The sequence below is a fragment of the Talpa europaea genome (assembly GCF_964194135.1).
Source record: "Talpa europaea genome assembly, chromosome: 10".
NCBI classification, from domain to species: domain Eukaryota; kingdom Metazoa; phylum Chordata; class Mammalia; order Eulipotyphla; family Talpidae; genus Talpa; species Talpa europaea.
The window spans coordinates 76,411,978-76,439,934 of record NC_140077.1 but is presented as its reverse complement, the minus strand read 5'-3'; the positions used below and the strand labels follow the sequence as shown (position 1 = coordinate 76,439,934).

General features: G+C 56.5%; 1 protein-coding gene across 1 annotated transcript; it reads left to right on the top strand.

Annotated features, from left to right (window-relative positions):
- Positions 1-232: 232 nt before the first annotated feature.
- IGFN1 (immunoglobulin like and fibronectin type III domain containing 1) lies at positions 233-27,672 on the top strand (the record flags this gene model as incomplete). The annotated part of the gene is made up of 24 exons (XM_084245538.1): positions 233-296; positions 1,907-2,029; positions 3,071-3,210; positions 3,970-4,069; positions 5,659-5,703; positions 5,925-5,970; positions 6,646-6,823; positions 7,767-7,880; positions 9,160-9,328; positions 10,059-10,331; positions 11,016-11,296; positions 15,575-15,713; positions 16,099-16,223; positions 16,783-16,921; positions 17,240-17,539; positions 17,967-18,266; positions 18,751-18,924; positions 19,818-19,946; positions 22,045-22,347; positions 23,217-23,305; positions 24,811-25,006; positions 25,722-26,024; positions 26,729-27,055; positions 27,623-27,672. 24 exons carry the CDS (start codon positions 233-235, stop codon positions 27,670-27,672), a joined length of 4,107 nt encoding a protein of 1,368 aa, XP_084101664.1.
- Between the last annotated feature and the right edge of the window lie 285 nt (positions 27,673-27,957).

Sequence of the window (27,957 nt, the reverse complement as noted above, 5' to 3'; positions counted from 1 at the left end):
GCCTCTGTGCAGTCTTCAGCCAAACAGGTCTCGCGCCCACCTGCCATTTACCTATTACCAAATTTGGCTTATTTCTGAAGAGACAGAGATCCAGGGACACCTAAGTTCCCTCCTCCTCACCTGGGGCCTGCAGGCGGGAGGCTAGAGGGAGAGGAGCGGTGTTATAGCACCTGTGCTGTGTCACGCACACCAAGGACTGACGGGTGGTTGGTGGGGATGATGAGAGGGCGACATGAAGGTGACGACCAAGGCATCCGTGGAACTTGAGCTGGTGGCTGCAGGTGGTGCCAAGGGTTGTACTGGGGAGGGGACACCATGAGCCAGAATGCAGGGGTGGGGGAGGGGGAAGGGAGGCTTGTGACATGGAAATATGGAAATGTCGGTTGGAGGGGGGAATGTGCCCCATCTGTGTCATCTATCTTGATGACAGGGCTCTTTGAGGGGGACTGGAGTCTCTAAAATGGAACCCTTTGGCCATGTGCCAACTACTTAGCAGTGGGAATTCTTTCAGCTATTTCCATCCCCCACCCCACCCTCTCCAAATTCATGACTCTCATCAAGGTTCTCATCCCATCCCAGAGTCAAGCTCCCTCCTTCTCCTGGAGAGCCCCTCCTTCCCCCCATCATCATTACAAAGATGGATGCCTCTGAGAGGAAATCAGGGGGAGTCAGGGGTGATGGTGACTGGGGAGGCTGAAAGCACTCTTGTTCACTGATGCTATAATTCACTGACTTCAGAGGGATTTATGGGGGCAGGTAGATTTATGGGGCTCCATGGTCTGGACTGAGAAGAGCTTAAGAGCAGCCGAGCCTGGAATTCTCCCTGCAGCCCTGGCGCCCTGAAGGATTCCAGATGCCAGATTCGTTGGGGGTGGGAAGCAGGAGGCTGCTGGGCCCTGCTAGAAAATCTCAGGGTTGGGGGAGGAGCCAGGGATCCCAGAAGTTGTCCCTGAAAAACCACATTCCTGAGTCAAGGGGCCCCCTGGCTGTAAAACAGCTGCAGGATGTTGGGGTGCAAGTTCCCGAGATCTGGGATGGCTGAGTCTCACCATTTTTGCGGGCATGGGCCCTGGGGTCCCACCAGCACAGTTTGCAGGCTCTGCCCAATGATTTCCTTGACCTGGTCAACATCTTATCCCTCCCTGGTCCTAGCAAATCGGTTTTGTTGCGGTGAGGACTGCAGGAAGCCCATCAGGGTCCTTAGTTGGGGGTATCCAAGCCCTTGGGGCAGCAGCTCTACCAGCCCCACCCCAGGCTGGCTGGTGCTCTGCGAAGTGGGGGTGGGTAGACCAGCTGCACCTCTCATCAGTAACTCTATCTTCTATTCTCAGGCCTCCAGTGCCCACCTTCAGAGTAGCCAAAGAGGACCTGGACGATGGCAGGTGAGAGAAGGGGTCACCTCCCCTCCCCCAACCCTTTTCTGGGGCTCCTCACTGGGTAGCGAGGAGGGGAGGCTCAGAGATCTTTGCATGCTCAACTGTCTCTGATTTTTTAGTTTCAGCTGTGGGTTTTGATTTGTTTTCCTAAATAAAGGTGCAGAGCTCCCTCCCCAACATGGACCCTGCTTTCCAGAAAGAACATTTATTTCCTACTGGCCTTTCTCCTGCTTTTCCCCAGTGACACTCCTAAGATCTTCCCAGCACCCCTCTCCCCCTACTTCCCAGGGGCTCCATTCACACTGCTGGAGGATGCAGCCAAGCACTGCTCGAAGGCAGGGGCTTTGACAAACCCGCTGCCAGCCCCACGCGCCCCCCCCCATTCCCACCTCCCCCCTCCCCACCCCCCATGGGGAGGCAGAAAGGGGCTCTTGCTTCTTGAGTGAGTGAGTGGATCCTTGATCCTGTTGAAGGGCCACCCACCAGGGAGAGTGGGGACGACCCATCTCCCTTTCTCCTACTTTCTCCAGGGAAGCCCCTCAAGAAGTCCTCCACCCCTGGGGTGAGCACCCGGCAGCTGGTGGACGAGGTCCCTGAGGGATGCAGTGCACCTGATTTTGAGCAGAAGCCTGTCACCTTGGCACTGCAAGAGGGTGAGGCCTGGTGGGACTGCCAAGAGGGGATGAGGTTTCTGCTGCCCCACCTCCACATCTCCCTACACTTGGTGACATTTGCTTGGCTCCCCAGGAGGGCAGGGGCCTGAGGAGCAGACTGGGTAAAGGAAGTGAAGACATACCATGGAGTGCTGCTGCAGGAAATATTTGGGAAACGAGGATAAGGAGAGGCCCTTTCTCCTCCCATCTTTAAATAGTTGCTGCAGAGAGGCCTGAAACATGGGAATTAATTAGGGTTCCCGCCAACACTTGCCTCCAGACAGATGCACCCCAGGGACTCAGGAAGCCCATTCTAGAAGGTCACATGAGAAAAGTACCCAAGAAACTGGTGGGAACAAGGCTTATTGTGACGGGACAAGCATGTATTGGGGGTTCTTTCCCCAACACTGGTTCCTGCAATAAATTTCACTTTGCAACATCCTGGTGTAAGAAAAGTAACAACATTCTGTTTTTCCAAACCTTACTCCAACTCCCCAGTCAACCAGATCATGAGAAATTTGGAGGAGGCCCTTGGGTATTCATACTGCTCTCTAGGGAAACACTCCTGGTGGGAGGCTGAGGGGGTCCTTGAGGGTGAGCAGCATCCTGTCCAAGCGTGGCGCTTGGGGGGATTTTCTGAGACTAAAACCATGTGTCTGAGGACCAGCTGCCCTGGACCCAAAAATGATTCTTTTCCAAGGCATCATTCCCTCTAGAATGAAAGTCAATGTCACCCCTCCCCATTTTGGGGGGAGTCCTTCAGACTCCTTATTCTACCCACCTGCTAAGAGACACCCCATCCCACCCCAAGTCCTGCCTGCCCCCTTTCACCAGAGCCAGTCCAGCAGCATCCTTCCAGGGGGCAGGGACCCAGGGATTGGCTTGTCTCTGGTGCCCTTGGTCAAGGGCACCAAGTCCTGGCACCCTTCTTGGAATGGGCAGTTGAAATCCCTAGCAGTGAAGCACCCAAATTAAAATCTCCACAGAGTACACTGTTACCTGCCCCCAAATTGTCAAGCTCCCTGCCTCTTGCTGTCACAGGCAAAAATGCCATCTTTCGAGCTGTGGTGCGTGGGGAGCCCAGACCCCAGGTGCACTGGCTCTGCAGCAGAGGAGCCCTCAGCAACTCCAGCAAGTACCAGATCTCCAGCCCCAGCGGCCAGGAGCAGCACACGCTGCAGGTAGGGACTGCAGCCCCCCAAGTCAGCCCTCTGCCCTCTTCCCTGTTTCACAAAGGGCTCGGGGTGGCCGGGTCCCCAGAGGAGTGAGAGACTGGTGGGGCTTGAGGTTGCCAGGTATGCACCTAGGGGTTCCCAGGTAGCTCTGCTGATAACCTGGGAGGCCATGGGGACCGGAGCCTAAGAAATCTGGATCTGGAGTCCGATTGCCTGGTTTTAGTTCCCAGCCCACCACCTCGGCCCTGGAAAGCTACTTACTTTTCTGTACCTCTGTTTCCCCATCTGTACAATGGAGTGATAACACCCACTTCATGGAGTTATGATGGTATGAAATGTTTCTGCAAAAAGTCTAGCCAGTACCTGATGCACTGAGCTCTCAGCCCATGTCAGTCAGTGTCAGGGACGGTCACAGCCACGATCACAGAACACCGGCCCTGAGCTGACCCTCTGACTACTTTTTGAAGTGTCATTATCCTCATAAATAAAGAAACTAAGGTGCAGAGAGGTTAGGTAACTTGCTCCAGGTTGCACAATCCATAATGCAAATCAGCAATGGTATTCAGCCCTTGAGCCTTCAGATGTCCCAAACAAGCTCTTTCTGCTACATCATGTTGCCCGGATGGCAGAGTTGGCACATCCCCCCATGTCCGAATATATGTCTGTCTGTCCTGATGAGGACTGTGAGGTTTGTGAAGACAAGGATGGTCTTTACACCCCTAACAAGTAGCCCCATAAATGGTCCTGCCCTTGGCCTCTCTGCAGATCAACAAGCTGACCGGCGAGGACACGGACCTGTACCGCTGCGTGGCCACCAACATGTACGGAGAGGCCGTGTGCTCCGCCAGGCTCACTGTTATCGAAGGTGGGCTCACCCGCTGTCCCTCCAACCCGGTGTCATCAGTCTCAGGGTCTCAGCCCTGGCTTTCTCCTCAGAGGGATCAGAGGCCATGTACCTGGGCAGAGGGTGAGGGATGAGGGGATGGGCCCAAGCCCTCAATTTACACACTAATTCCTAAGAATTAGGAAGGAGCGTACGGGGCAGGCACCTGCTGCAGACACTCTGAATGGTAGTTCTTGGCCAGTGGAGCAGTTTCTAGTCCTGGATCTTCTGTTAGCTCATCACTGGCCTTCATTTCCTTCCCTGGGTCTCAGTTTCTCCACCGGGCAGAGGATGCTTTCACAGGCCTACAGCAGAGGGGCAAACGGGTAATAGGTCAGATCCTTTCTTGAGATTTGTTTGCTTCTTTTTTTTTTTTTTAAGGTTAGTTTATTTATACATATAAGAACTGGGGTACAGGCCAGAGCTGTGGTGAGGGGCAGTGAAAGGATTCACCAGAGACAGAGTGGGGAACAGAACAGACAGATCGACTGAAATACACTGCTGAGAAGCAGGCGAGCTAGGACAGGTCTGCTGCGCCATGTGGGTCACCTCACTGGCCGGGGATCGAACTCATGCTGCAGTGACTGTGGATAGCTTCATAGGTTGCATCTTAACTCCTTGCGCCACCAGGGAGGCCCCCTGTTTGCTTAGTTTTTTGCACAGTGTTTCAAAAATTTTTAATTGATGAACATGAATAACTGGAAGGTAGATATGACTTGGGAAAGCAGTTACTCTCTCAACTGGTTGTTTTGCCTACAAGTAACAGAAAGCCCCACTGTGAGTAGCCCAAGAAATAAAGATGCTTCCTGGGTCCCAAGAAAAGATGGCGCCCAGGGCTCCGTCTGTCACTAGAAGCCAGTCTTCCCATCTCGGGCTCTGGCACCCTTCCCCTCACGGTCGTCAGAGGGCTGCCCGCAGATCCAAACTTCATCCACATTCAAGACAGGCAGGAGGGACAAAAGAAGGTTTCAGCTCCCTCTGGTTCTTTTCTCTATAAGGCCCCCCCTTTCTCAGAAATTCCCCAGAGACTCCTGCTTACACCTCAGTGGTCAGAGCCATGTCCATGGCTTCCCAGTTGCAGGAAGCTGGGAAGGCAGGTGTGGCCTTTTCAGCTTCGCTCGTGGAAGTAGGTGATGAAGAAGAAGCTGTGGAATGGCTGCGGGATCAAATAGCAGTGCTGACACATTGGGCACTGTGGGGTCTGGACCCTGAAATGGAGTGAAAGGAGCAGCTGTGTCCCTGCAGAAGTGGTTCTGGCTGTGGCGGTTGCCTTCTCCCTCAATTATGCTGCTTCCCTCCTTCAATTACGCTGTGTCCCATGGACACGTGCAGGGGCTCCCCTGTGTGAGATGGAACCTCCGTCATGCTAAGATTCCAGGGCATCAAAGCTTTGGATGGACAGATCCACCCCCCACCCTGCTCAGCCCTTTAGTGGGGCTGTCACTGTACCTTAGAGAAGAGGGGAGGTCAGGGCCCACCATTCAGCCCTTTTCTCAGGGCACCATAACTGTGTCTGGCCTCTCTCCCTGCCTGTCCACATTAACACCTTCCTCTCCTCCCCGATGGTGCAGTTGGCTTTCGGAAGAATCGGAAGAGGCACAAGGAACCCCAGGAGGGTAAGTGGTCTTTGGTGGATGAGCTACTCCTTGCCTGGCCCTCTCCATCAAGCCAATCCCCCAAGAATACCTCATGATGCATCACAGTGGAAAGTCCACTGTTAGCCACAGAGCTCGGGGCCTCTTCCCACCGCAATGCTTCCCTTCCTATAGAAAAGGCCTGCATTAGCCCTTGAGAGCCCCACGCTGGCACTGGGGCTTCAGTCCTGCTTCTTTTCTAGATCTCAGGATGTCGCTGATAGACTTTCGGAAGATGCTGAAAAAGAGGTGGGTCTGGGCCTGTTTGTGGTGGGGTTGGGGGAGGAGAGTGGAGGCCCCCATGCACCTCTCCCCTGCTACTTCCACGAGAGCTGGTCTCGGCCCTTTCATCCCCCTCAGCACATGCGGGATGCCAGACTGCAAGTGGGAGTGTGAGAGGGGAAGAGCGCTGGGCTGGGGTGTGGACCAAGCTCCATATCTTGAACTAATCATCTCTCTTCTCTGAGTCCTGATCTATGTGTTTATAAAATGTGGTGCCCTGCTAGAACAGTGATCAAGACTTTTTTTAATCAATCTTGTAAGTTAAAAAGTCTCCTAGGCTTTATTGAATGATTTGTGAATTGGGTAATGTCACATCTAGCGAGGAGAAGGCACTGCCTTCAAATAATGTTAAGCAACCAAACAATCCTCTTCCTTCTTCCCCCTCCTGACTAAAGGTGATTTGCCCCGAAGTCCACAGAGCAAGTTGTTAGGGCTTGAGTCTCCCCCTTGAAAGCTGGAGCCATGTGGCAAGCTGGAGGTGCCCAACCCTGGGTCCTTCCTGTCCCCACAGTGGTCAGTGCCACATCCCAGACCCTGCCCTTTCCTTCACTGCAGAGGGGCAGCTCCTCAGAACCTCTTGGGGTACCACAGCCAGCTCCTGGGGTTCCCCCCAGCCTCTGACTTACTGGTCCTGCTCCCCAGGGTCCCACCTCCTGCCCCAGAGAAAAAGATGGACTCTGAGCAGATTTGGCAACTGCTGATGGCCGCGGACCGGAAGGACTACGAGCAGATCTGCCTGCGGTACGGCATCGTGGACTATCGGGGCATGCTGCGCCGGCTGCGGGAGATGCACCAGGTGCAGGAGGATGAGGCGGCCCAGGTACCCTCACTCCCCACAGCCCTGGCACCTGCAGTTGGTGGAGGCAGACCCCGGGATGGCGCAGGCGCCGGGGGTGGCACGGGCCCTGGGGTAGCGCGGCCACAGGCCCACCACCTCTAGTCCCCAGTCAGTATCCATCTCAGGACCCAGTTTCCGAGTGGTGTCCTGCCTCTGAACCTGTTCTGACACACACTAAATTCTAGGACTTTGGCAAAGTTGGAGCCTCTTGATTTCCTTGTTTGTGAAATGAGTCGGGTGGTGCTAACCTCACAGGATTATTGAGAGAATGAATGAAGGAATGTTCTTAAAGCTCCCAGCCTAGTGTCTGACATTAATAAGGACTCAAGTCAGCTGTGTCGCCACCATCATCGTCATCACCACTGTCGCCTCTATCCTTATCCATGTCATCATCGTCACCAGCCCTTGGGTGCCTGCCTTGTTTCGAAAGGCCCTGGGGAAAGGTCTGTCTGTTCCCATGAGCGTTCTTACCCCCAGGGTCTTGTAAACTGTGCAGGAAGTTCTGTTCCTGTGCCTAACCTTATATTTGACTTTTTTTCTGGAAACACAGAGCGGCTGGTTTTGAATATCCTGCAAGTAGTTTTCCGCACTGTGAGTTGGCTCATCAGACCTGCCTGGGGATCAGGTTTTCTCCTCTGAGATTTCTCACCTGCTCTGATCTGGCAGCACGGGCGCGCACAGGGGTGCTCTGCTCTCTGTTGGGTGGCGCAGTGACCAGCAGAAAAACATAGCAGATTCTTGGGGTACCTGGATACCTGGGGTCCCCCTTGCTTGTCTTCCTGACTCTTGTTGACATTCCTTCCTCACAGGCCTTAAGTCACTCATTTGTAAAGGGCTCAACTGGGATGTCAGGGGCTGGGGTCTGGGAGGTCAGAGGGCTCTGCAGAGCCATGGCAAGCTCCCCTGCTGGGTTTCTCTTCCCCAGTATGTCAACGCTGTCTCCAACTTGAGACACATCAAGGTCACCAAGGAGGGCGTTGCAACATTTGACCTGGAGCTGGACCTCAAGGATCCTGAGAGCAAGGTTTACCTGTATAAGGTGAGGCTGGTGGGGCTGTTGTGGGAGGACCTGGAGGAGATGCCTCTGGTCTGGGGAGGAGCTGTGGGGCCCATGGATCCCTGTGGGAACAACCCTGACATCCCCTGTAATTCCTGGATGGAGTCAGGTCAACCCTTCTGAAGACAGTCTACAGAGATCTCTACCTCTTATTGAGCAAACTGGCTCTCCAGCCAGGGCTTAGGGGTACAAAGAGGGTTCTGAGAAGGTGTGCCCCAACCCCTCTGAGCTCTCTCTGCAGAGATATGACAAATCCCTGGGTTCCAGTAAACGTGGGGGCCGGGTTGACTCCAGTTCTGTGGCCAAACTCATCCTGGGTCCACCACTTAATGGCTGTGTGACCTCAGGCAAGAGGCTTAGCTCCATGGTAACTCAGTTTCCTTATCTGGGAAATGAGGCTATTATGGAAATGATCAGCAAGATGGTACCTGAGTGGCCTCTCCCTTCACCTCTGTTCCTGCCTGCTGCCCCACAGCCCCAGCCTAGCTCTACCTGTCCCCTCTGTTGCCTTGTTATCCACAAGGATGGCTCATCTCTCTCCCCTCCTTCAACTCCCCTTGAGACCTCCACCAAACACCCTGTGGAGATGTTGTGTTCCCCACACAGGAGAACCCTGACCCTCTTTTCCTTTCCTTTTGCCCCAATTCTAGCTCTTTCTAACATACATTATATTATGTACTTATGATGTTGATCATTTGTCATCCCTCCCATTGAATTTGAGCTCCCTGAGGGCAGGAATCGGTTTTATCCCCAGTACCTGAAGTAGTACCTGGCTACGGTGACTATTGGCCAGCAGAAAATCTATTGACAGCTTAGTGCAAGTGGCCTGTGTCTCCATTACTGGGCTTTGCACCTCCACAAAGATCAGAGAGGACCCTTGTTCCTCTGAATGAATGTGCTGGGGCCTCCAGGCCATCGGTGTGGCCTCCCTGCCCCCTGCTAACCTGGAGGGCCGCTGGGTAGTTCTACTCTGACCTTCAATGTATGGCCACCCCAGGTGCCGCCTGCATAACCCTTGCCCATGACTTACCCTCTAAGAGTCAAGGGCAGTCCTAGAGCATTCATTCGCCTCCACTTCTCACCCTAGTTCCCCTGTCCTCCGGGCCTGGGTCCCTCCCCCACGGCAGCACCCACTTACCCCTCCCTTCAAGGCTCCAGGAACATATGGCCTGGTGCCTGGGCCAGTGGGGAAAAAGGGGTGGGCCAGGAGGTGCTGGGGTCCTGCTGGGGCCCTGGACCCCTCTTCTTTTTCTGGCCTCAGGATGGTGAGATGATCCCCTATGGCTCAGACAACCAGACCAAGCACTGTCTGCGGCGACTGGGGAAGCGCTACCACTTCCAGATCCGGGACCTGCGTCCCGAGGATGCCGGCCTTTACCAGGTCAAGGTGGAGGGGGCTGAGGTCTTCTCCACAGAACTAGAGGCTGCTGGTGCGTGGGCTTCCCTGCAGAAGTTTGAGTAGGGGAGATGAGTGCGGGGCCACGTGAGTGCCACGTGTAGGGTGACATGGCCCCCGTGACAAAGACAGCTGGGGAGAGGAATGCACGCCCAGCTGGTCTCTTTTCCCAAAGGCTTGGGTCCAAGGCCTGGGATCTCTTAGTTGAGCTCAGCTCTGCTGAGTGTCAGTCACAAAGAACGCGCCTGCCAAACCTGCTCACAGGTCTCTGCAGCAACCGACCATTTTCAGATCAAATCCCAAACTAATTTCACAGCCTCCAGCCAGGACCTTGTTCCTTTTTGATGCAGCCCCCACCCCAGCATCTCCACCAGATCAGGCACTCCTGTGCCCGCCACCTACTGCTGCCCAGGGGCTGTCCCTTCCTCCTTATCCCCTACCCACGAGGGCTTGTCCACATCACCCCAGCGCTTGCCAGCTCGGAGGGGCTCTGGGAGGGAGAGAGGAGGCCTGGGGTGGTGGGGGGGGTTGTGGGTGGGAAGCTCAGAAAGAACAATCATTTGGGAGAATCAAGTTGAGGATGTAGGAAGTGGGGAGGTGTGCAGAGGCCTGGCCTGCTGGTGGGGGTTGGAAGTGCCTGGGGCACGGAGGTGACCCCTCCAAGGGAACACGAGGAGTTTGTGGCTGAGCTGGTGTGAACCTGGGATTTCTGTCCCCACTTGGTCAGACTGTCACACTGACGTCCCCTCCCTGCTTCCTGGCAGCCATCCCCTCCAGAGTGGTGGTCCCGCTGGCCACAGCCCGCTGTGAGGAGCAGGGCGATGCTGTCTTCGAGTGCACCCTGTCCAGCCCCTGCCCCAATGCTGCCTGGCATTTCCAGCACCGGCCGCTCCGGCCCAGCCCCAAATATGAAGTGTTCGTGGCCCCCGATGGTCTGACCCACCGGCTGGTTGTGAGGAGAGCTGACCTCTCAGACATGGGCCTCTACTCGCTGGGCACTGGGCTCCACACCTCCGGCGCCTGGCTGGTGGTTGAAGGTGAGTGCTTCCCTCCTCCCCCTCCCCCTGGCTCCACCAAAGCAAGTTCTCAGAGCTAGGGAGGGCCTGAGGAAGTAAGAGCAATGGGGCTCCCTTTGGTGATTTCTGTACTCTCGAGAATGGGGAGGGCTCCTCAGACCTGGCCTTGACCCACTCAGTGCAGGCTCTTCTCACCAGCCCAGGCCTCTGGAGCTGCATCTTCATGAGCTTCTGGAACTTCTCTCTATCCCAGATGGCCCTGGGGCCCAGGTTCATGGATGGGGTAGCCCCAAGCCAGACCAAGGAACATCTTTAAACCCCATAGGGATTTGGGTTGAAGGTGGCCCCAGGAAACTAATTTGGACAGAGGGCGAGGGGAGCTTTAAAAACCAATGCAACTCTTCATTCTAGTTTGATAAGGAAGTGATTGTGGCTTACACAATTTCTCTCCAAATCCTCAGGGGCTATGTGGCAGGATGGGGTGGCCCTTGAGTATAGGCCTGGAGGAGGTGGTGATGGGACTTATCCAGAACGAGGTGGCACATTCTGGCTTCCTCCTATCCCCCTCCCTACACCGGGGAAGCTGTGGGCCAAACAGAGCAGCTGGGGACAGACACCCTGACCTGACCTGACCTGACTTCGTGGATCTTTCCTCTTTCTCTCTATGGGGTGTTGACCTCTCACCCAAGCTGGGAAGGATAAAAGCTGGGAAGGATAAAGGCCTTCTGACCGCAAAGGCTGACCACCAGCTGCTGGCACAAGGAGCCCAGGCCTCAGAAGCAGAAGGTTCCAGGCATATCAGTGGCAAGAGAGGGAAACCCAGACAGCAGGGCTCGGGGGCCTCTAGTGGGGGTTCCCTTCAAGGGGTGGGGCCTGCTTCTGGACCACAGCTCACAGCCAGCCTAGACAGAAGTGGCCTTGGTGAGCATGGCTGCTCCTTGATGAGGAGTGAGGGGGCAGCTGACTCAGCCTGGGGGCCTGGGCAGGTGGGAAAGAGCTTTCTGGAAGTAGAGGGAGACAGAATCACTCTTTCTGGGGAAAATGAGCCCCACAGAGAGGGAGGTTCCTTTCCAGAGAGGGCCCAAGGACAGGAAGAGGGCCCAGAACCAGGGCTGGGTCTCATGGAAGGTCAGCAGCAACAAGATCACGGCAGGGACAGAGACAGGAACAGATGCGGGGGCATAGTAGGAGGCTGGGAGGCTGGGTCTGGGCCCCCTCAGATTGCAGGACTGGGGAGCAACAACAAAGAAAAGGGGCACAGAGAGGACAGTGGAAGTCAGCCAGCCAGACAAGACCAAGGACCTCTCTGGGGTGTTCACTTGGCACCTGGGATTAAAAAAAGGGCCCTGCAGGGACCCCAGTCTAGTACTGTGATTTCTTGGTCAGAAGGGGAAGTGATGTTGAAGAGTTTGCAGGAGGAGAACCTGAGAGAGCTAAAGAGGGGTGATGATCTAAGCAGAGAAAGGACTAGAGGAGCAGCAGGGGCAGTGTGGGGTCGCTGTATGGGCCCTGGGGAAGCCAGAGATAGCAAGGGTGCAGGAGGTCCTGGTGCCCCAGAGTCCCCTGGAGGAAGAGGCCCTAACTGCAAGACCATTGTGGGCCCTGGCTGCTGGGGCTCCGCGGGAGGCGGTGATGCTGACAGTGGGGAGACAGGGCGCTACTGGGACCCAGGGGAATCTCTAGACCAGGAGGCTGTGGGCCAGGACTTTCAGGCGTCTGGTGGCAGAAAATTCCTCCTGGAGCAAGGGCATCCCAAGGCCCAAGATGAAGGTTTGCTGCAGGAGGCAGGTACTCAAGGCCTAGGGGAGTCTGAAATTGGAGAAAGGGGCTATGAAACTAGCCCTGGAGGCCCAGGAGGTCCTGAGGGGGACACACAGGAACTCAGAGGAAGGGAGGGCCAGGACACAGCAGAGGCCTTTGGTCAGGCAGGGGGTGGGGCCGGAAGCCTCCAGTATCCCCAAGGCGGGACAATATGTCGGAGGGGAGCAGGTGGCGCTGGCAAAGTGGAGGCTGAGAGCACAGGTCCTGGGGATAACACAGGGTCCAGGCTCAGCAAAATTGGGGCCCATCACGGGCCTAGAGTGCTAGGGTCTGGTGGAGGGAAAGGGGGTGTGGCCAGCACCCTGGTGCCTGGGCTGATGGGGTCTGATCAGAGGGTGGATGTCAGAAGCCAGAGGCTAATTGCATCTCCTGGCCTGGGTGCTCAGGGGCCTCAGGGGACACGAGGAGACACAGATGGATTAAGAGGCCTAGGGGAAAAGGAATCTGAACCTAATTTCTGGGCTGGGTCATGGAGCTCCAGAGCCAAAGGGCCCAGGGGTGAGCTGGGCTCTGAGGCTGGCAGAGGCAGCCTGGGAGGCATGGAATCTAGGCATGGCCAGGGCGTAGGGTATTCTAGTGAAACAGGTCCTGAAAATGGAGCTGGGCTGGCAAGGAAAATGGGATCTAGCCGAGGCACTGGTGGTAGCATCGCTTCTGAGGCACCTGCAGGAGGGGGTGGTCACAGGCAGGGCTTGGGGGTGCCTGGGGTAATGTGGTCTGGGAACAAAGATGGTCATGGTCCTCCAAGAAGGGGGTCCGGGAGATTTGCTAGTCTTGAGAATGGCTCAGGTGGCCCTGAGGGAGGGCCCCTGGATAAAGCCAAGATGCTCCTAGGGGTCAAGGGTGCCTCCAGAGCCTACAGCGATGCCGGCCCTGGGGGATGGTGCTCTTCTGGTGGTGGCCTCGGGGCTCCTAGGGCAGCGGGAGGTGGGGGCAGAGGGGGATCCAGGGCCTCTGTAACAGTGGGAGCTGCTGGGGATGGACATGTGGGAACAGAACCAGGGGTCCCTGTAGAAATAAGGCCTTGGGGTCAGACTGGAGCTTGTGGGGGCTCCAGAGCCACAGGGACTCTGGACGCCTTGGGAGAAGGAGGCCCAGAAGATGGCTCTGGGGGTCCAGAGGCTGAGGAGCCAGGTTCTCTGACAGCAAGGGGTAAGGAGAGAGAGGGGGAAGGGAGTGGCGGCCTTGGTGCCAGAACCTCTGAAACTGCAGCTGGCTCTGGGGGTGATGCTAGGCACCCGGAGGCACCAGCTCCTCACCCTGGGTCTGGTTCTGAGAGCCAGTGGACTCCTGGGTCTGGCAGTGTGCTGGGTGATGAGGCTGGATCAACAATTCCAGGGTCTTGGCAAACTGGAGACAAAACAGCTTACAGAGGAGGGTTAAGGGGTCTTGGGTCTGGAGGTCTGGGGCTAGGGGGTGAGGCAGGCTTTAGAGATGGTATTGAGGGTTCTGGGAGAAAGGGGTCAGCAGATGAAGTGGGTCATAGGAAAGATTTGGAAACAGGTTCAGGGGGTGAGACAGATTATCGTGGTGGTTTAGGGGGTCCTGGGACAATCAGATCTGGGGGTAAGGCAGATCATTGGGGTGGTTTAGGGAGTACTGAGGGAATGGGTTCAGGCAGTGAGGCATGTCATCAGAGTGGCTTGGGGGATCCTGGAAGATTCGGATCAGGGGGTGAGGCAGGTCATCAGGGTAGCTTGAGGGATCCTGGGAGAATTGGGTCAGGGGGTGAAGCAGGTCATGGGATTGGCTTGGGGGATCCTGGGAGAATCGGGTCAGGGGGTGAGGCAGGACATCGGGTTGGTTTAGAGGGTCCTGGGAGAAATCTGTTAGGGAGTAAGGCAGGCCATGGGGGTGTTTTGGGGAGTACAAGAGGGGTGGAATCAGGGAGTGAGATAGGCTATAGGGAAGGCTCAGGAGGATCTGTGGAAGCAGGGTCAGAGGGTGAGATGGCCCTTAGGGACAGTTCAGGGTCATCGGGACCAGCAGGCTCACTGGCTGGAGTGAGGTGTGAGGGGCCACCCGTCGGCCACGAAGCTGCGGAGCAAAGATCAGGATGCAGGGCCACGTCAGCAGACCCTCATGGTGGCACAGGCACCAAGGATGGTTCAGGGAGGAGCAGAGGAGCAGGGCTTGGGGAGGGGTCAGGTCCTGGGGTGGGCCCTGGCAAGGCTGCAACGCTGGCCACTGTAGACGGCCCAGCACCCAGGGACAGCCCCAGGGGCTTGAGCTGGCTGGGGACTCAGGGAGGACATTGCCTTTCAGATGGGCAGGGTTTTGGGGGCTCTGGACCCTCAGGAATCCCTGAGGAGTCAGGGGCCATTGGCTCTCAGGGAAAACCAGGTGACAGAGAGTGGCAAGATGGCGCTGAGGTTCCCCAGGCTCCTGGGGACAGAGACTCTCCCAGTAGGGAGGGGTGGTATGCAGACCAAGCAGGGGGTGTGCAGCCTAATGGGCTTCTTCAGGGCAGGGGGGCTGTGGAGGAAGAGACCTGGCTGGGGACAGCCCTGCCATCTGGACATGAGAAGAACTCCTGGAAAGCGGGGTCAAGGACAACAGAGAGTAGCAGTGCTCAGGGCCCAGGGGGGTCGGCACCTCAGAAAGGGGGGGACTCGCTGCTGGGAGGCAGCAGGCTGGAAGCAGAAGGGGGGCATGCAGCAGGGTCAGGTCAGGCTCTGGACAGCAGTGACATGCTCGGGGAGAGGGGCACGTGGCCCTTAGGGTCTGCAAATGGGCCAGGGGTAATCTGTGCTTGGGCGCCAGACTTGGAAAACCAGGGGTTAGACCAAGGTGGTGTAGGTGGTGGGCACCAGCCCACAAGCTCCAGGGCGTCCTATTCTCCACAGGAGAAAGAAGGCACTTTCGGGGGGACCCACATGGGGTCGGGGGGCTCAAGGAGGCCAGGAAGGTGCTCAGGCCAAGAGACAGGTGGGTGTCAAGACCCCTGGGTCCTGGGGAGCGAAGATTCAGGTCCTGGAAGGGGCAGGTTTAGTGACCTAGGGGACTCAGGTGTCCTGGATAAGGAGATTTCTCGCAGGGGGAAGTGTCTCACCCCAAAACCTGGGGATTCAGGACCTCAGGGAGCCTGGGAAGGCCTAGATGGTCCCTTTGGAAGAAAAGACCTTGGAGATAGATCAGGGGGCACTCAGAGCCTGGGCTCTCAGTTAGGCAAAGGACGAGGAGGAAGAAAGGGGTTGCTGGGGGCTGGGATAGATAAGACCCAGTGTCTGGGGACCCTAAAGGAGAATGATGGATGGAGACTGGGGTCTGAGAGGTCAGACATGAGGCCTGGCCCACCCAGGAACAGGTGTCAAACACCACCAGGCGCCGAGGCTGGAGCAGCAAGCAGAGGGGGGGCAGTTGAAGCCAGAGGTGTGGGGCGGCCACCTGCAGGAGGGAACAGAGGGCCCCTGGAGGAGGCTCCATGTGAAGGCCCGAGCCAGGTGCCCCTGAGTGATCTAGGCTGCAGAAGAAGGAGCAAAGAGGACAGGTTGGGCGTCTACAGTGAGGGGAGGAAGGCCACCCAGAGTTCCGGATCCAGATACCAGCCTGGCACTCGCCGATTCTCCACGGAGGCCCCAGGTAGGTATTTCTCAGCCAGGCTGGCTCCCTGGAAACTGGGATGCCTGAATGATTTGGTCCCAATTCTGCCTCCAGTCCAGGAGTTTGTCCCTGCCAGGGCCCCCCATTTTTAGGGATGTCTTCCCAGTTCAGGAAACTCCAAAACATTGGCCTTGGAATGGCTGTGGACTGTCTATGGGTTACCCAGACTTCCCTTTTCCCCCTCCATCCACCTGGACCCTGCATCTCCTAGGGACCCCCAGCCCTGCTGAGAAGAATGTGAGGTGTGGCTTTGGCACTGGCTGAGTGTGGTGTCCTCCTGGGTGCAGTGCAGGCCTTGGCCTGGGTGTGTGGCCTGGGGGGAATCTCTAGGTGACAAGACCTCAGTCCCCTCTGTATCTTCCAGGCCTCACAGGTATCTTCTCTCCAGGCCTAGCAGACACGGATGTACAGCAGGGGGAGCCCACTGTGCTCTCCTGCACCCTCATTGGTGGCCTGGGGCCTGGGGCCTGGCTTAAGGATGGAGTCAAGGTATGCCGCTACCCCGCATCTTGGGGGGTGGAGAGGGATGGGGGTAAAACAGAGTAGAGGGGAGTCTTTACAAGAAAGAGTCTTCATTTTACCAATGCGGAACTTTCCTGTCTCAGCACCTGTTACTTTCTCCCCGCCCTTCACCCTCACCGCGGTGCCATCTCAGCCCAAGCAGGAGGGACCTCTGCCTCATCCGTGCCATTGGTTCAGAGGAAGGATGTCCCCTGGTTTGGGACACAGGCCTGGGCATCAGCAGTTTCAGGCGCCAGCTGTGCCACGTACCCCTTATGTAGTCTGGGCTCCCTCATCTGTGCCATGGGGCTCCTCAGGGCCTGCTTCAGGTGATGACAATTAAATGAGCTGCTAAATATGGAGATGAACACCCGCTGCCAACGCCCGAGGGTCGTGTTCCAGATGCTGCGGCTGTGAGGTGGCTGTGAGGTGGCTGCAGTTGAGCTAGAGAAGGGCTCGGCTTAACCAGCTGGATGGGGAGGGGTGGGGGGCTGGGAAAGGGTGGTGGCTGGGGGGATCACCGCTCCTGCTGTGGCCTTGTTTCCAGCTCAGTGCCCAGGACGGAGCGGTCTTTGAGCAAGATGGTCGCGAGCCCAGGCTCCTCACTGGCCATGTGCAGGGGCCCCAGGCCCGGAGGTACACCGCAGCCGGCGGCCAGCAGAGCAAGGCCTCCCTGACCAGCCAGGGTGAGGCCCACCTTGCCCTTCCTGCTCAGCAGTCTCTCACCAGGAATCCTGCTTTGCTTCTTAACACCCGCATGGGGGGCTGCTCTGCTGCCAGCAGCTGATCTCACCTCAGTCTGAGAAGATGATATTAAAAAACCAGCCCACCCCTCCCTACTCAAAGTGTCCATAAGTCCCCACTCTGCCCCTCCTGCTGTTCCTCCCTCTCTTAACACTTATGAAGTAGGGAAGATGCACTTTACCCAGCCCCAGCTTCCTTCTCTGGAACCTTCTTGCCACACCCCAGACCTTCTTTGACTTCCTTGCCCTGTATACCCCCAGGTCCCCCCATCCTTGCTCCAGAGGTGACAGAGAAACTAGAAGAACCACTGGTGGTCAAGGCTGGGCAGCCAGTGACAGTGAAGATACCTTTCCAGAGTCATCTCCCCGTTCAGGCCGTTTGGAGAAAGGATGGGACCCAGGTGGTGGGCAGCAGCAGCAGGGGAGCCCAGGTGACCCTGGGGGACAGCTTCACTCGGCTGGGCCTCCCAAGTGCCAGCAGGAAGGACGGTGGCCAGTACAGCGTGACGCTGAGGAGTGAGGGAGGCTCTGCGCAGGCCCAGCTCATCCTGCAAGTCCTAGGTGCCCTGGCAGCCCCCTCCCCAGCAGGCCTCCCAGCCTGGGCTCCATCCTCATCTGCATGCTGTTGAAGAGTCCCCCTCCCTCCCTCCCTTAGATTGGTTTGGAAGAAGCATCTAGATAAGTGAAGGGAGGCCTTCCTGCAGGGAGGAGGGGCTGCTGTGCTTCTGTGAGGAGAAGGCTATCACACTGGCTGGGGGAATCCTGGGTGGGGAACCCCAGCCTTGAGTGGTACCAGCCAGGTAGGACTGCCTGTGAGCAGAGGCTGCCCAGATGCCCATGCCGGCCTGGACGTTGGGTTGGTACCAGTCAGGCTAGTGCAGTCCAAGTCACATTCCTGATGGCAGGCTGATAGGGGGGATGTCTGGCACCACCTGCCCCAGCTCCTCTGATGCCCCTTCTCTTCCCCCTTCTCTTGGCGGGTCCCCAGACAGGCCCCAGCCCCCACAGGGGCCCCTGGAGCTGCAGGATTGCCAGGGGGCTGGGATCTGCCTCCGCTGGCGGCCTCCCCAGGATGACGGGGGCCAGGCAGTGGAGCACTACATGGTGGAGAGGCGGCAGGTGGGCAGGAGCACGTGGCTGAAGGTGGGCGAGCCCCCTGCAGACAGCACCACTTTCACCGATGCCCGCGTGGAGCGGGGCAGGAAGTACGCCTTCCGCGTGCGGGCTGTGAGCGCCGAGGGAGCCGGGGAGGCCCTGGAGTCTGAGGAGGTGCTGGTGGCTCCTGAGGGTGAGAGGATAGGCTGAGGTTGGGCTACAACACTCCTGGGTTCCCCACTGTGCCCGGAAGCTGGGGACAGCAACAGTACCCAGGGGTCTTAAGGTCCTTCCAGGGTGCAATGGAGACACCTTGTCTCAGCTTCATCTGGGATCGGACAGCCAGAAGAGGAAGCAGGACTGATGGGGTCTTGGGAAGGGGATGGGCATGCAGTGTCTCTCTCAGGACCCCAAGTGGGACTGGCATCGTGCCCATGGCTCTCTCCAGTGTGTAGCAACTCCCAGAATGCCCAGCCTGGCTCTACATCTGGAGAAAAAGTGCTTCTCTGCTCTCCCACCATTCCTGCTCTGCCAGAACAGGGCCCCAAAGCAGGCACAGCACTCCATCCCTGACATGCCCCAGGAAAGAACAGAGTGTACCCCACTTCTCCCCCAGGACGTCCCAGAGCTGGCACATTGCAGCAGCCACTGACTGACCACCACCTTCTCTGCCACAGCTCTCCCCGGACCCCCTTCCACCCCAGCCATCCTGTCAGCCTCCAGCCAGGGCATCGGCCTGACGTGGACAGCGCCTCAGGGACCTGGCAGTGCCCACATCACAGGATACCTGATTGAGAAGCGCCAGCGGGGGAGCAACACCTGGACAGCAGTGAACAAGCAGCCAGTGCCTGGTGAGAAGCCCCAGCAAGGCTCCCCAATGTCCGGGCCCCAAAGCCAGAACCCCCCCAGGATCCTGCATCCTCATCCTGCCAGATGGGTCCCCCCAGGAGGTTTTGCTCCCTGGAGGACACTTGGCGATGTCTGGAGACATTGTTGCTTGTTGCCATAAATGGAGGGAGCCGCATCTCTTGTGAGGAGGCCAGAGATGCTGCTGCACACACCACACCTGCAATACACAGGGCAGCACCCCTTCTGCCCCACCTCCCCACGCAAAGAATTATCTGGCTGTAAATGTCAAAAGTGCTGAGGCTGAGGAACCCTGGTCTAATACAAGTTTCAGGACAGGCCCCTCTCCTGATCTTGCCTTCAGACACTCCATTCTCTCTAGATATTAGTTAGCTTCCTCATCCATTAAATGGGGAGAAGTGCCCCCTACCCCAACTTGTAATCGCCAAGAAACTGCTTTCTCAGATCAGAGAGAGCTCTGAAAAGCCCAGGCTGAGTTTAGTAGAGGGAAGACAGGGTTCGGGGCTCTGAGCCTGGTGTGGGGGGCCAACTCTCAGGAGCTAGGATTTCTAGCCAGGGCTGTGCTGCTAGGGGCTGAGCCCTCAGGGTCTTATTTTCCTCTTCTCTGGAAAGTGGGAGACGAATCAGGAGCATTCTTTCAACGTCACTACCTAGTGCATCCATTTTATTTAACGATGACAAAAGGGAAACAGGCCACCCAGCGAGTTCATGGCAGAACTGGCAGGGGCTTCTGGGGCCCTGACACCCCACACAGAGCTCTGTCCCCCTGGAGAAGAGCTGGCTGGCTGGGCAGGGGGGGTGTCAGGGCCCCAGGCAGGGTCTGTCTCCCTATCGCCTGGTCCCACGGGTGGAACTAAGTGGGGTGGGCTTCTTACAGACAGGCGGTGGACCGTGGTGGATGTACGGCAGGGCTGCCAGTATGAGTTCCGGGTCACGGCCGTGACTCTCTCTGGTCCAGGAGCACCTGGCTCCCCATCAGATGCCGTCTTTGCTCGGGACCCCGTGAGTAAGTGGAACAAGCACTCAGGATGTGGTGTGGGGAGCTCCGAAGCCAGTGGGCAGAGGGCAGTGGGCAGAGCCAGTGGGCCTTCCTGAAGGAAATGGCTAGGAGGACTAAAGATGAAGGTCTAAAGGCCTCTGGAGTGAGGTCTAGCTTAGGGGCCAGGGCAGGCATACGCCCTTCAAATGATATCAAGCAGGCCTGGGAGGGGGCAGATATTGGGGAATCACAAGAACTTTCTCACAGGAGCTCTCACTCCTTGCCTCCTGGGCAGGCCAGTCCCCAAAGTAGCCCACGTATCCCAGGCCTGTCACCATCCACTCACCCCAGTGAGGTGTCGACATCCCTGCAGGGCAGGTAAGGGGCCATAGGGGAGCCTCACCATCAAGTATCTGGTCAACTGATATCTGCTTGGTGGTGGGCTTTGTGCCAGGAACTCGGTGACTAAATCCTGGTATCTGCTCTTGAGAAACTTCCAGTCCAGAAGAACATTTCCCTACCTGTAGTCTTGGCAACCTCAGGGACATTTCGAGAACAATAGACACCGTCTAACAAGAGTCCCATGATCAAGGATGTTTATGACATGTGTGGTATTTCAAAACCCTGCAGCAAAGAAACCTATCCTGCTTTGATCCAAATTTGCCAAATTTGTGTAGAGAATACCTCTTCCAAAAAACACCTGTCAAAAACTTCACTCCAAGGCATGCAGCTTCGCCACCGCTGCCCTGGATGACTCAGTCCCCATGAGCGTGCCAGGAATAGGCATGGCGGGAAGGGCAGAGGGCTGGCACTGTCTGGCTGGGCCACGTGGGAAATACCTGTAGAGCCTTTATATCTCTACAGGGCTCTCAGCTGTGGAACATTGTACAAGTTTAATTGTTAAGGGGCAGCCAAGTATTCCTTCTGGAAAGGGCAGTGTGGAAAGGAGAGGAGAGGGAGGGAAGGAGGTCCAGCCACTATCTTTCTGGGACCTTGCTACTAACATGGCCCACAGACCAGCAGAGACCTAGATGCTTGTTAGAGATGCAGGATCTCCCCCCAGACCTACTGAGTTAGGATCTGCATTTTAAACAAAGTCCCTGGTTGATTTGTATACAAATGAAAGCTTGAGAAGCTCAGCCCTAGGCCTGTGGTTCTGAAACATCACTGTGCATTTGGAAACCCTTAGGGGTCCGAGCTTTTAAACACCCCAATGCCTTGGCTGCCCCCCACAGACAAGTGAACCAGAATCTCCTGAGGAGGGATATAGCACTAGTGTACATGAAACTTCCAGGTGATTCCAAGGTGCAGCCAGGTCTGAAGTCCAGAGTCCCAGGCTGCTGTGCAAATTTTTTTTTTTTTAAGATTTATTTATTTATTTATACAAGCACTGGGTATAGTCAGAAGCTTGGGAGGGTGAGAGAATTCACCAGAGCCAGAGTGGGGAACAGAATAGGCAGACTGACTGAAATACACTGCTGAGGGGAGCAGTGGGCGCAGCAGGAGAGGTCTGCGCGCCATGTGGGACCCTCGCCAGTGGCTGGGGATCGAACAGGCGCTGCAGAGGCTACAGGCAGCTTCGCAGCCCAACACTCAACCGCTGTGCTACCAGGGGAGGCCCTGCTGTGCAATTTTAAAAGAACTTTTACACATGTCACAACTTTTGTTTGCTCCAAACTGTTGTGGGTAGGTAGGGAGAGTCTGAGTTATTATCGAGCACATTTACCAGGTGAAGAATAAGGAACATGGACCAAGGGCCTAAAAGGCAGTCTTGACAAGGAGCTTAGAGCTCACAATAAAAAGATACAGAATTCTCATCCTCAGATGGAGCCATCAACCCAAAGAGCAAATTTCAGGAATTATGGTTAGGGACAGAGGGCAAACAGATTGTAATTGAGTGGAATGAGTTGGAGGCTTCCTGGTAGAGGAGGTATGTACCTGAGACTGAGTGCAGGATCGAATAAGGGTTTGGTTTCAGGTAAGAGCTTCAGCCAAGGCGAGAGACAGAATCTGAAGTGACAGAACCCCCCAGTCTCCCATAGGAGAGCTAAGGACTGTCCACCCTGAAGTGGCCTCCTTCTGAAGAGGGTGAGGCTACTTTTGACATTCCCATGTGCCTGGGCAGGACCGCCTGGACCAGTGAGGGATCTCCAAGTCACAGACACATCATCCACCAGTGTCACCCTGAGATGGGCCCGGCCAGATGCCCAGGGCAAAGACGAGGCCCAGGGATACGTGGTGGAGCTCTGTGGCCCAGACAGTGTCCAGTGGAGCCCATGCCACTCAGGCACAGTGCCTGTCACCACCTACACAGCCAAGGGGTTGCGGCCCCAAGAGAGCTACTTGGTGCGGGTGGTAGCAGTCAACGACGGGGGTCACAGCCCCGCCATGGTCCTGGACACCTTAGTGCAAGCCATGCCCCGAACTGGTGAGTGGTCTGCCCATACCTTGAAGGGCTCTGCGCAGAGTCTGTGTACTTCCAGAGCCAGGAGCTCCTTCCTGGTGTCATGATATTCCGTTCATTGTCTGCCAATTGCCATGCACTGGTCGAGGCAGGTCCTTTTAGAAATATTTCATCACAACTCATACAAATTTTACAAGGTTGATATTTTTATTCCAAATTTATAGATAAGGAAACTGAGGTCCAAGTACTTTGTCCAGGGCCTCACCCCTGGTCCATGCAGAGCCAGGACCAAAGCCAGGCCCTGACTCCAAAACCCAGGCCTGCTCCAAGCATGGCCCAAGAGGCATACGTGCTACTCAGCCCATGTTCGGGTTTAGTTCATGCTCAGCTCAGGTTCAGCGTAGAAGACACCCCAGCTATCTGTGACCCACTAGGGCTTTCATCTCTGGAATCTGCTGGGTCTTTGACCCATGCTGACCCTACTTCTCAGTGCAATAGTTGGGAGACTTGTCCAGTGCAAAGAGCACTGCCCCTGGAGCCCAAAATCCCTGAATCTGTCCTGGCTCTGCCCCTAACTCATTGGGGTCTCAGGCATGGCACTTCCTGCCTCAGATCAATGGTTGCCTCAAAACAGAAGAGTTGGGTAGTTTTTCACTGTCCTCTATTCCACCCTAAACCCTAGCCCTCTCCCAGGTGCCTTCCTTTTCTCAGCTTCCATCCTTCTCCTGCTTGCCTCTCCCCACCAGTCCTGCAGCTTGCCCCCTGGGCTCTACCCCAGCTTCCCCTCCTGTTCCCTCTGGCTGCATCCCGACCACAGCCCCAGCCCTGCCTAGGTGCTGACCTGGGCCTGAGGGCCTGCTGTGGAAGGAGGTGACACGCTGTTTGTATTCCAGTCTCTCCTAAGTTCCTCATGGACTCCAGCACAAAAGACTCACTGACAGTCAGAGTTGGGGACACCATTCGTGTGCCTGTCCCCTTTGTAGTAAGTATATCTAATGGGGTGTGGGGAGGGGAACCCAGGGTAGCCAAGGGAGCCAGACTCAGCCCTGTGGTTCTCTTTTCTTCCTTGCTTCTTTTTGGCTCCTAGTCAGTGATCTGGGAGTCAGGTCAGAGGTGAGGAAAGAAGGAGGAGGGTCCTCCCTGCACTCAGAGTCCTCACCTGGCCACCGGGTGGCCATTCTGCTGAGACTACACATCCCTCTAGTGGTAGCTTCTGGTACTGCAGGGCACCCACTTTCCTCTTCCACTCCTCCCCTTGGGAATACAGGGGGCCTGCAGTCTGCAGAGGCCCCGTGGACTTCAGGAAGACCCTCAACCAACAGCACCTGTCTCTGGATGTACAGCAGTGGTGGTTAGAAGCTCGGGCTGCCTGCGGTCACATTCTGGCATCACCACTCGCCAGCTGTTTGACTTTGGACAGACATGTTTATCTCTCTGCGCCCCAGTTTCCTTCACTATAAAATGGGAGTAATAACAGTCACTTATCTCAAGGGTTTGTTCTGAGGATTCAAGGGATTAGTATATTGAAAACACGTAGATCGTGCCAGGCATATGGAAAGCACCCAGTATGAGTTCCCTATTATTGTTGTTATTATTATTCAAATCATCATCTTTGTGTGGGAAGCGCAAAAGTGGCAGAACCAGATTCAAACCTATCTCTAGACAGCTCTCTTGCCCGCCTGTGTCTATGCAGGTGTCTCTTTCTTTCCTTCCCTTTTTTATATAATAAAACTGCCCCTTTGGATATAAAAAACAAACCAACCTATATCTAACCCAAAATTAGATGTTCTCAGCTATCAGACCATAACTGTGACAATGATGGTGATGAAGTAACTCACGCCGAGCATTTACTGCGTCCCAGGCTCTGCCCTTGTGCTTTCATGAGTAATGAAGTTCCTGACTTCTCAACCTGCCCCGTGGGACACCGTTAGCATCCCCATTTCACGCTGTGCCAGCACCAAGGGTCTCATGGATATGGGCAACGTGGCTATGGGGCAACTGGACCCGTCTCCCCAACAGGTGCAGTCAGCATCACCACTGTTCTGGGCCAGACCACCGAGACTTCCCTGGACTCCTGCAGGGATGCCCACATCACCCCCACATGGGCCTGCCACCGAGCCAGTTACACTCCCCTCCCCTGGAGTCTGTCCTGCTGCGTTCCCACTCTCGCCAAAGAGGCGCAGCTCTGATTATGTTTTCCTGCTCAAAATCTTTCAAAGCTGCTCGTTGCTTACAAATACAATCCAGACATCTCTACAGGTGCCTGTGAGGGCGCTTGACCTTTTTGCCCAGCTCCTCCCACCCAGCTTCCTCACTCTCCCACTATGCCAGCCACACCCACTTGTTAGCCCCACACTTCATCAGCCCCTCTTAGCAGCAGACAGCTCCGCTCCTGGAGTGTGCTTCTCTCTACATTACCTTAGTCCACTTCCAGGTCCTCTCGCTATAAAACTTCCCTTTCCACATCTCCTTTCTCCTGCTGCCCAGGCTGGCCCCCTGCCTGAGGTGACCTGGCTGAAGGACGGCTTGCCCTTGCCTAAAAGAAGTGTGACCTCCACTGAGGACGGCCTCACCCAGCTCCTGATTCCTGCCGCCAGCCTATCAGATAGTGGCCTCTACACAGTGGTGCTGAGGGACCTGCGGGGCAAGGAGGCCACCTATAACTTCCTGCTGAGGGTGGCAGGTGAGGCAGCAGGTGTGGGGCCCCCACACTGGCGGGGACACACTTGGAGGCTCCTCTGGGCCTGGCCGCAGGCCTCAGCTGTCCTACCCTCTGGCTGTGCTAGGTAGCCACACCCTAGCCCTTCCTGTGTGCTAGAAGAGGGAGCGCAGGACATGCCGAGGGAGAGTCACTGCTTCACGTCTTCACTATTGCTGCCTCAGAAACTTAGGGACAGTTTAGCCACTGGCCCTGGTGACTCCTCATTTTGAGTCAGTGAGCAAAAACAGTCACCAGCGCATCCCCTGAATGAGTCTTGGGAAGTGCGTCTATGTTCCTTGTGGGAGTTACAGGTCACCTTCCCTGGTGCACCTCTCACACAGTCCCCACCTGGAGAAGTTTCTAGAATACAGAACGGATAATCAATGAACCTGGGGATTCTGTGGCCTGGCCATATGAAAGTCCCTATCTGCCCATGCCCTGTGTCATTTTACTTACAAACCAAAATGAACTAAATTGACTCTTTTTGGAGACACTGTCCACCCCTCCGGCATAAATGTAGACCCCTGACCCGGCTCTCTGTGGCTCCAGCGCCTCCCCCCACCCTCTTCTCACCCCTGCAAGACTGCATTCCCCCAGGATCCCCGACTGGGTTAGGGCCCCCAGCAGAAGCCCATGGGCATTTCTGGGTGTGCTGCTGGGTGGTCCCAAATGTGGCTCCCTCTGCCCCCTCCTGCAGCGAGCCCCCAGGCGCCTGGGCACATCCGCCTGCAGGAGAACGTGCCCGGGACGGTGACCGCTGAGTGGGAGCCCTCTCCGGACCAGGCTGCGGGCGTCCCGCTGCACTACACGGTGCTGACCCGCTCCTCAGCGCTGGGTCCCTGGCGCGAGGTGGCGGCCCGCGTCCACACCAACCGCTTCACCCTGCCGGGTGTGCTCCCCGGCCACGAGTACCACTTCCGGGTGGTGGCCAAGACCGAGCTGGGAACCAGCGAGCCCTCGGACACCACCTGGCCGTGGTGCGTTCCCCGGCGGTGGCGAGGTGAGCTCTGCGGGGTGGCTGGATTAGCACGGTAGTGGGGGGAGTGTCCGGGGGAGTTGGGGGGGCGGCTGAGCTGGTGTGGGTGGGGGGGTAGCCCTGGCAGCACTTCTCAGTGAACAGCTGAGGCCAGCCGGCTGCCCCACCTGCAATCTCTCCTGGGCCCTGACCTGGGGTGGGTTCCACGTTGGCAGGGAGAGCTGAGGGGCTGTGGGTAGCTGCTCTCCAGAAAGCCATGCTGCACTTGTTAAATCAGTGATGGGCAGCAGGTGACCCAAGGCTAATGTTTCTCTGAACACAAAGTGTATTTTGTAGTCAAATAGATGCAAACCTTGAACACATTCAGTAGGAAAAGCAAGTTCTACAACTGGTGGCATGATTTCATTTTTCCAAAAACGTCTGGAAAGTTCCACAGTTTGGTCATCCATAGGTAGTAAGATTATTGTTTTTATTCTTTCTCCTTTTGGTTCTTACTCTAATTGGCCGTAGTGAGTGTGTCCCCTTGAAGTTAAAAAAAAAAGGAAAAAGAAACATGTCTTTTGAGTGAAGGATAAAAAGAGAGTCAAGTGTTTGACCTTAAGACTGCAGGCAGGATGTGAAAGGTGGGCCCAGGAGATGTTCATGTGGCCCCAGGAGCTTCCTACCTCATGGGTGCCTCAGCCAGCCCTTCCCACTCCGGCCACCCCCCGCCCCCTTCCTCTCCACAGACAAGTTCAGAGTCCAGACTCCAATTTACCGGGGGCCTGACCTGAGCCAGAAGCCCCGGTTCCTGGTGGGCCTGCGGGCTCACCTGCTGCCCAGGGGCTGCCAGTGCTGCATGAGCTGTGCCGTGAGGGGCTGGCCCAGGCCCCACATCACCTGGTTCAAGAATGGCCAGAGCCTGGCAGGAAACCCTGATGTGTACAGCACCGATGTTTTGGGCGTGTGCTCCCTGGTCATCCCCAGCGTCTCCCTCAAGGACAGCGGCGAGTACAAGGCAGTGGCTGAGAACATGCTGGGTCAGGCGGTCAGCACTGCCACCCTCATCGTCATTGGTAAAGGTGTCTGTCCTGGCCGGGGCGGGGGGGCGGGGGCGGGGAGAGCCACAGCAGTGGCCACCTGGTCTTCAGGGAGCTCCTGGGGGCCTATCTGCTCTAGAGTGATGGCGTGGGGTGGGGGGTCAGCACCAGGGCCCCGGGTTCTCCACCTGGCTCTGTCAGAACTCTGCTATATCACCTTCCCTCCTGCCCTCACTTTGCCATCTCTAAGAGGCTGCATTTGAGCAGGATGTGGGGTCACCAGCTCTCAGAGAGGGCTGAGTGTGAGCCCACCTTCCCACTATGGCCTTGCAGCACATTCCAGTCGAGCCGTTATGGCTTTCTCTGTGTTGCAGCTTCACGAATATGCAGTCACAAGCATTTTGTGCCCCCAAAGCCCATTCTCTCCTCTGTGATCTTTTAGAAAAACAAATAGCCTATGTTGGCTCAAAAACACCTTTTGCCAATAGGACTTAAAACATCTGTTTTGGAGAGAAAAAAAAGTACACCTTAAACATGGAATGGAAATTGGTGTAAAGGTGGCCCCTGTGCTGCACTGGGTGTCTCTTCTGTCTGTGATCTCAGGGACCTGGGAAGCCATTCTCAGCACCCTGGCCGGTGCCTGCACCGGGTGAAGGGGTGTTAGAGGTGGTAGGGACACCCCGGGGCCAGGGAGAGGCCTGACTCAGGCTCGGAGAGCACATGCTGGCTCTGGATTGGGACCAGTGCCCCCGAGGACACAGCAGCCAGGCTGACCTCTTGCTCCTTTGCCTTCACCAGTACCAGGTGTGTGGGTGGGGCGGCTGCACTTGGGGACCAGTAGGAACGTTCCAGCCTTGTGTCTTTGCAGAACCCAGCTGCTAGCCCTGCCTCCCCAGGTGGCCCTGCCTGGCTCAGCCACCAAGAGGACGGATTTCGGG